The sequence below is a fragment of the Pyxicephalus adspersus genome, chromosome 1 (assembly GCF_032062135.1).
Source record: "Pyxicephalus adspersus chromosome 1, UCB_Pads_2.0, whole genome shotgun sequence".
NCBI classification, from domain to species: domain Eukaryota; kingdom Metazoa; phylum Chordata; class Amphibia; order Anura; family Pyxicephalidae; genus Pyxicephalus; species Pyxicephalus adspersus.
The window spans coordinates 70846722-70855489 of record NC_092858.1 but is presented as its reverse complement, the minus strand read 5'-3'; the positions used below and the strand labels follow the sequence as shown (position 1 = coordinate 70855489).

The window sequence follows — 8768 nt, the reverse complement described above, 5'->3', positions numbered from 1 at the left end:
TATGCCTTAGAATTTTAGGCCTACAATGTAAAATACATTTCCATGCAAAACAATGTACCACTTTTTGCATAAAAAACAGGGAGAATTAGAGGGGGGGGGGGCTGAAGCATATATTTTTCATTCTTTGTCTTTTGGCTACCAGACCATTTTGGCATGTTTTTTTAACCTTCTGTTTTCACTAAACAATCTTACATAATAAAACCCATGGCACATCTTGTAAAAATGATGATAAAATTATGACAAATAATACTGCAAATAGACACACAAACAGACATGTTATAAATAAATACAGAAAAAAAACAAAAGCTGTTTTGCACCTGCAAGACTTGGCAAGGTATTACTAAAACCTGAGCTATCACCATTGTCACAAAAAAAAAATGAAGATGCAGAAACTAGCTGTGAAACAACCTACATTGCCAAATGAAAGACGGTGATTTCTAAAGACAGACAGTTAGATCCTACCTTTATTTTTCCTTTGACAAAGTTAGCTATGTCATCTTTGTTGTCAAACACTGACAAAGTGTGAAGTAAATTCTGTTCCAACCAGTCCCAGTGCTGTGTGATCTCCTCCATTGTGGCCCCTGGTAAGATAAAACACATGCTTGGTTCCAAGTATTTGCATAGAAGTAAAATATGTACCTTCTCCTATTTTCTCCAATTGGGCCAGATAATTATACAATTGAAAGAGCTTTTATATCTGTTCAGTAAATGTAAGATATAACGGTTTACAAAGTAAGATACACAGAACTGTCCCAAGATGAAAACTGGGAGAACACAAAAGTACATGGTACATGCCATTTAGTCTTTATGTTGTTGGATTGGGGGAATGTTTAAGAGTTTAGCAGAAGCCAACTGAGCAGGACTGACACCATTATGTCGGTCTACAATATAAACTAAAGTTCTCCACTGATACGTCACCTTCTGAATGCAGCCAATGCCTGTATCCCAGCTTTGTGGAAAAAAATCCCCCCCCCCCAACCCTGTAACAATGGTTCACCAGAGTAAAAGACATTGGGTGTATGGAAGACCTAAAAGATTCCCGAGATCACCAAACAGAAAGCTTTGGATGTACTTGATTCCTTTGGAATCAGTTCTGTTTCTTTGTAGAATATGTGTCGTTGACAAAGGAGACCGTTCCACAGCCGCTTAGCCCCTGTTCACATACCGAGTCCAGCTGCTGTACATAAGTATTCAACGCTAGTGTCTACTGCAACTAGAGGGAAACCCCATCCCCTCCCAGCAACCTCAATATCAAGATCAGTAAAGTTTGCTCCCAACCTGTCAATATATTGTTTATTCTGCATTCAACAGGAGCTTTTTCCTTTTTAAAATGCCACACAGACCACGTATTTGGTTAATATGTTGTTAGGTAACTCAGTCGTGAGTTTTATTGTAACTTTTATTGTAACCTTTATACTTCTTTATATTGTAACCTTTATATTTCTGGCAGATGAACAGTATTGCAGATATGTAACTCACAGGTTTCTTTTCATCTGCCCTAACACTTTATATGATACACTTTATTGAGCCATGCATTAGTGAAATTACAGGAAAATATTTTAAACATGTGATCTGAGTGTCTGCAGAAACAATTTTTTCAAGTTATATCAAGCTACATAAAGCCGATGATATCTAAAATCTCTCCAAATTGCAATAAACCCATTCAACAGTTTTTTTCCTATTTGACCTACACGGTACATTTTAATATAATTTCTTTTTTAATTTTTATGAACAGGCTTTCCTAATCTACTTGACATTATTTTTTGGAAGACATCCATGGGCAAAAGACAGTTAGACTATCAGAGGTACTTTTGTCTCTTACAGTATTTATTCCAGACAGCTGGCCAACTGGTTAAGAATTTTCCAAACAGGAAAATCTTGGGACAAAACACAATGAATGTCATATCAATATGAGGGAAAAAAAGTATTTATCAGACATGTCTTGAAATCCTTTTGAGTTGTTTAGGTACATAGAATACTTGAACAAAACATCACTCTAATTTCTTTCAAGTCAGTCAACAAAATATTCAGATAACCAAGCTTATGGCACAGCCATTTGTTATTATGTAATAATGTCGCCATCACCAACATTCCATACCAAGAGTTCAGCAATGGCAGCCCCCACCCTCTAATCATGTCACCCACTTTGAATAGGATATATATACAACCCAGGATTTACCTTTTGTCACCAGGGAAGTACCCAAGCCATAGCCAAACTGGCATCTGCCAAGGGGGGGTCATAAATGCAGAGAGTGAGAGGTTATAGGAACATTAGGATTTCCTAATCCAAGTGTTGAGAGAGCAAACTCAATTGATAATGCGTTGCATTACTGACAGGTGCTAATAAAGCCAAGAGGAAAACTAAAACTGGGGATCAGATTTCTGACAATAGCCAGAGCACCCCATAGCTTTCTCTTTGGCATCTAATTTGAGAAAATGTGGGAGGCGGTAGAAAAAAAAAAAAAGAAAAAAAAAATCACACACACATTTAGGAAGCAAGAAGGCGGCTTTCTCAAGATCCAGGGGGTAGCGTCTGTGAGAGTGTAAAGAGTCATTAAGTGTCTATAATGGTGGGCTTTACAAGATGTTCATTTAACATTAGTACAACATTATACACTAGTTGTTATTATTAAACAGGATTTATATAGCGCCAACATATTACGCAGCGCTGTACATTAAATAGTTATTTGATTTATTTTTATTTTTTTGGTTAATGTACCTATGTTTATCTCCAATATCCAATCATTCTAAAAACAAACCTGGCACTGTTATGATCAAATATGTTAAATGGAAGCCACATGTCTTTATTTTCTGACATTTGTTCCTGTAAAAAAAATGTTATTTAAAATCCTTTAGGCATATCTAAACTGAAGATTTAAAATGTGACCCTTAGCAGTTTACTAGCCCTTAGAGGTCTGCATCAGCTTCATCTTTCTATTTTTTCCTCTTTATTTTTACCTAGTTTAGTTTTTCTCTATTTTTACTGTGCTAAAGTGACACCACTGCCATATTGTGCTTTATCTATGGAAAAGCAATCTTGTCATTGTAAAAGAGAAGTGTATTAGGACTGCAGAACAGGAAGGTCTATTGAGATAACTTGGTAAAGATTGATAAAACACACTATAGCAGGGAAACTGTTTCCCCTCACTACAGGAAGTTACAAGCTCATTCGACCAACAGGTATTTTTTTTGCACTTATGGAACAGATATAACAAAATGCTTTCTATGGTATATTTAACAAACCAAATGGAAACAAATAGAAGTTTAGTGTTAAGCTGCGTACACACGTCAGATTTTTCTCGCCTAATAATCGGCATCGGCCAGATATCGGGCGAGAATCTGGCGTGTGTACAGTCGGCGTCATTCAACGTCCGCGGATCCGTCCTGGCGGATCCACGAACGATGAACGACGACCGATCCTAATGCAAGGGACGGGGGAGAGCGCGCAGCAGGGTGCCGCTCCGTCGTTCTCCCCCTCGTCTTTCCATAGAGCAGAACGGTGCTATATGTACAGCACCGTTTATGCATCGTGTAGTCCTTTGTCGTTGGAAAGGATCGTGAAAGATCCTTTCCAACGACAAAAATTGCACGTGTGTACGCAGCTTTTACATATTTACATATACTTTCAACATGTTGGTATTGTTTTACAAGTGTTTATTCTTGTACATCCTGCTCCTGAGCACATGCACAATTTAGCTGCTTTCAATTCATCTTTCTGGCTATAACTATCACAACGGTTGGTCTTCTCAGCTTTTGACCAAAGGTCCGAGCTGGTGTAATAGTTGGTCACCTATGCTAAACTATGGAAACTAAAAATCTAATTAGAGGCTAACATTTCTTGGTCCTTGGCAAACAGGCAGATAAGAGTGTTTAGTTCCACAATGGTCAAGGCTAAAACAGACAATTTTCTAGGAGTACATAATAAAAAGTAAAACACTGCTAACACTGTAGTTCTGTTAGGCTAACCAGTTCACCACAGAGACAGGATCACTGGAGCAGCAGGGGGCCAATTCATAATTGTGTACTGATAAAAGACCTTTTTTGCTGGTTATGCACATGTATTGTTCAGTTTGTGACAGCTAAAACATTTTGTAGTCTGCTACAGCAGACTATTCATTCTGCAAATTCCAGTTATGTGGTTGTCATACTAAGCAAATGGCTAAAAAAAAAAAAAAAAAACAACATTCATTGCCAAGAATAAGTAAAGCCAAAAGGACTTTTGACTTTCCAGATAGCTTATACTTATTTTGCTTGATGGGACAAAGTATTAACCTATGTTATCAATAAAACAGCCAGATCGCTAGCATTTCACTCCTTAACAAAAACCCTTGTTTACTTAATGCTAATTTTGCTAGACCTGCAGCAGCATACAGCAATGCGCTAAGAATAAAAAGCAGACTATTACTTATACAAACACTACCATTTTGAGGTTGTTTTTGATATTATTACAGTTTTATTATGTAACAATGTTTTATGACTTGTGCAATCACATTTTCCCAGCAATAAATGAGGAACATGAGACTTTGAGCAATCTTCAATATTAGTGAAGGAAGTCATTAGCAAGGAGTCACTGCACAGCAATGTTATTTTCAGTTACCTTAACATCCATGGCCATGCAGGCACACATCACGTTCTAAATTCTGGTTCTGAAACTCACCAATTGCTAGGGCCCAGTACATCTCTGACTCACCACAAGCAATGCTCGAGTAAACTTGGGATCCAGGAACCTGAAGCAATATTCGGAAGGGAGCAACACGGGCATTGGAATCCAGCACAGCATCCAGGGCACCCACCAGACGACCTGTAAAACCAGACAGAAATACATTTTAACATAGGGATACATTTATAAGGATTACAAAGGAATATTACTGTTCAACAGGATAGTATTGCATTTCGGCAGTATGATTAAAAGGTTCAAAAGTGGTCAAAGTAGCATAAATCTAAAACAAAATTAAATGGTGGAGTTTATAAAATGGATAAGAAAGCAATTCTTCATTTTCTGTACAGTTTAGGTAAGGAGTGTATTCAAAATGGAACGGTCAAGTGAAGAGTGTAAAAAAAAAAAAAAAGAGCTATGTAATAAATAATGAAGGAGCAAAGTGCTAATGGTTGTTTACTTAACAGCTCTGCAGTCTATGTGTAGCTATTATAGTTAACTTTCTTTTTTAGGTATGGATACATTAGGCATAGTTAAACTCTTTGATCGTTTATTTTTTGTTGACTGTGTATCATGTGAAAATTTCTTTGGTTTCCTTTGTTTTTCTAACAGAAGTCAGAGGAAACCAGCCAAAGGTAGGGGAATACCTGGAACAGGGTGCCTCATTGGAAGATTTCCCCTTACTTTCCTGGCAGCAATATTCAGGACCAAAAAGGGATGAATCTTCCCTATGTGAACGAAGACAGCAAAATAAATTGGAACGGTCCTAACCTTTCAAAAGCCTATTTAAAACTAACAAAGTAAGTGTTTTTCAGGAAACTTAAGTTGTCATCTGGGGCCCACACTTTCAATGTTTTACCCTAAATTTGACAAGCTATTTGCCTCCTTTTCCCATTACAGCTTATGGAAAATGATTCAGTTCTAACACTTTTCACAAACATGACTAAACAACATCATACTCAGATTGTTCAAAATGAATCTGTACAATTCACATAGTTTCAAATTACAAAGCAATTATTGTGGTGCAACCAAAGCAATCCACTCCAAGGAAATTTAAGTTCAACTACATAAAACAGATAAACACACAGTTAAAAAAACGCATGTGTCTAATGGATTTTGGATTCGGTTCAACAAGTCTTTTAGGACAGGGAGCAAGACAACAGAGCCAGGTTCTGCCCTCCCTTGCCCGCCACCCCTTCATCTTGCAAGCCTGAGAAAAATGAGCCAGCAAATGTGCAAAGATCGGGTGACCTCTGGGCTCCATACTGCCTGGTATAATGGTTCCAGCTGGATAACACTCTGTAGAGAAATTCCAATGTTTTTGCCATCTGTATGTAAATATACATGGAGTTATTTTTAGTTTTTCCAAAACAAGATTAAATGCCTCTATAGATCTGGAGTTCAGATTTTAAACCCTCTATCTTGCTACTAATATAAAAATAGCCTTCCAATTTTTTTTAAAACTGTGGAAAGCACCTAAAGAAGCCACAGAAACAGACAGAGAATTAAGATACAAACCCTCATATATTATACCTACCATCTTCTATCGGGGAAATTATCATAATACATGTATTTTTATTTTATTTGTCAATTTATTTTGAGAACATAAGAGCAAAGAAACGATAGCCCCCACATGCAAAAAACTCTCCCTTAAATAACAACGGAAAAAGGAAAGAAACAGACAAACTTATAATTCAGACTTGTCTGTAAAGTATTGTTATATATCACAAAATAACAAATAATTCATCAAACTTTTTATACTGAGCTTCTCACTCTCACAACCAGAAGTTCATTTGTCTGAATTTATGGTTTGGAAGCTGCATGTAAACTGCACCACACAACTATTTTCAGCTGTGTGTAAATTATACTGAGAGAGCTCTTATAATATACAGTGTAACCTAAGGCAGCCAGCCACATGACAATCCAGTGATGTGTATCTCTATACTGAGATAACACAACAAAATTCAAGGCCCAAGGCTGGAATGTCTTTAATCTTATGAATGGTGCACTCAAAAAACAACAAGGAAAGAAATAGATTTTCCCTAATCACTTCTGTATAATGCAATACTATTTATAAAACAAAACCTGTAGATTTATACAATCAATTAGTAAGCTAGGCATATGCTATGTAATTTAATATTAACTAACAAGATGTGCAAACTGATCTATACTGCACGCCTGGCTGGGATAAAGGAAATCCCTACCAATAACTCCAATGGAACAAAGGAAACCACGTGATAGAATGTCAATAAGATATACACGGGACAGTACATATGCAGAAACTGATACTATTTAGAACTTTTAACTTTAACTTCCTCATTCTAAACATCTGACAAAATATAATGACAGACACTGCCTGCACTTGCTAGAGTTGTGTGTAAATAAATTTCCCCAAGGAGAATAACAAGGACTTGCATAATAAATTCTAAGAAAATGCATGTTATTGTACTTGGGTTGAAGTTATATTAAACCTTGAAGTTTTCACTTTTTTTTTTTTTAAGCAACTCCATGAATTTTCCCTCATTTTGAATGCTAACACCCTACCTTACAAAACTGGAGACACGCACAGTCTTATACAGACTTTTTTTTTAACTTTAGACCAAGGAACAAGCTCAGCAAATACACTAAAGGACCACCTGAGGCAAAAACTGTGCATTAGGAGAATATGAAATTTTGGGAAGTCTCCTTTCGATTCAGCCATCACTCAACGCAATGCCAAATCTATGTTTCGTTTTTTTTTTTTTAAATAAAGGATCATTAAAAATGCATTCTAGTTAAAATATTGATAACTGCTCTGCTTTATGAGTTACTTCAGACATCTATGACAATAATTGTGGTCTTTGATTCAGGAGAATAAAAGTAATTTCTTAAAAGGTCAGTGAAAGATGAAAGGCACAGGGGCTGAGAATGTGCATGGTTGTTCTGGCAGGGTTCCCGGTTTTCTTTATCATAGCTTAATTGGAGGATGGCAATCAATACAGACATTGATATACATCTTTTCTTTTTTTCAAATATATGACAGAGTAGATGAAATGTTGAAAGCTAGAGTTCGCAGGCAAGTGATAAAAGTCACAGGTAACTGAATCACAATATTATGTAAAAATTACCAGGTAAGTACTGGAAGAACAACATTGTACTGAGAAGAAGATATATATATACGGTAGGGTATGTGTATTATAATAGGCAACCATAATGCTGTGAAGGAAAAGAAATAAGCTGCTGTCATTTCAATATATTAGTTTCCCTGTACAATCCTCTCACTAGGCCCAACTCAACTAAAGTATAGAAAAATATTCCAGTACAGGTTCAAACCAAACATTATAAGTGGAGGTAGGCTTTATCATGGTTATGACATTTCAAGTTTCTTTGAACTTTATTTTGGACCTTTTTTTTATATAGACAATACATTTGAAAATAAAATGATGGACATTTGTTCAGAAAGACCAACCAATGTATGTTTCAATATTTACAAACACATATCATATATGTACCTAAAATACCAATACTAACTTGAGTCTTACATGACAAATATTACAAGCAAAAACAGTATCAAAGATGATGAATGAAATCTCAGCAGGGTGAATATGTAGTATTGTTTTACTAGCATTCCATTTGTGTGATTAATTAATTAAATAATGCATTGGATGCTGGAACAAGGTAAATTAAAAGTGATTCATCTTTATCTCCATACTCCAGCACCGTCCTTAGCCTTCTCCCTGATCCGTCGGTGGGAATTGTCTTTCAGAAGATTGATATTCTGTTGTTCTGACCATTACCTGTGAGCTCAGGCCATCACATCACACAGGCTGGGCTTGCAGTGTGTCCTTGAAGGAGCAACACCCAATAACACAGCCACTACTAGGGATCAGCATATAATTCCTGATTCCTACTCCATTTCTTATCAAACCTGAACTACTAACCTCTGTGGGGAAGAGGTCTTGGTATGCAGCTTTAAAAATTAACTACAAGTTTACAAAAATCTATTTTGTTTAAAAATGAGATGTTTTGGGTTTTACTTTACAGGTTAGGGTAAAAGTTTATTCTTGAAGTTATCATGCTTATTGAAACGATTTATTATCATAGTTCTAGGGTCTCCCAATCCCTTGTGGAA

The 8768-nt window shown here is 36.3% G+C and overlaps 1 protein-coding gene and 1 long non-coding RNA gene across 6 annotated transcripts in view; one reads left to right on the top strand and one right to left on the bottom strand.

The window, feature by feature from the left end:
- The window catches only part of TBC1D8 (TBC1 domain family member 8), a 50955-nt gene that overhangs the window by 31539 nt on the left and 10648 nt on the right, over window positions 1–8768 (bottom strand). For 3 of the 5 annotated variants that reach the window (XM_072413766.1, XM_072413758.1, XM_072413747.1), the window contains exons 2-3: window positions 4658–4801; window positions 463–581 (exon numbers count right to left, since the gene is read on the bottom strand). In XM_072413766.1, coding sequence (XP_072269867.1) covers window positions 463–581; window positions 4658–4679 — 141 coding nt within the window. In that variant the 5' untranslated portion in view covers window positions 4680–4801. The remainder of the gene's footprint in view (window positions 1–462; window positions 582–4657; window positions 4802–8768) is intronic. The other 2 variants (XM_072413770.1, XM_072413753.1) reach the window with 1 other exon arrangement.
- Window positions 4639–7626, top strand: LOC140332560 (uncharacterized). Its single transcript, XR_011921171.1, has 3 exons — window positions 4639–5012; window positions 5270–5457; window positions 7256–7626. It is a non-coding gene; the product is annotated as an uncharacterized lncRNA (long non-coding RNA).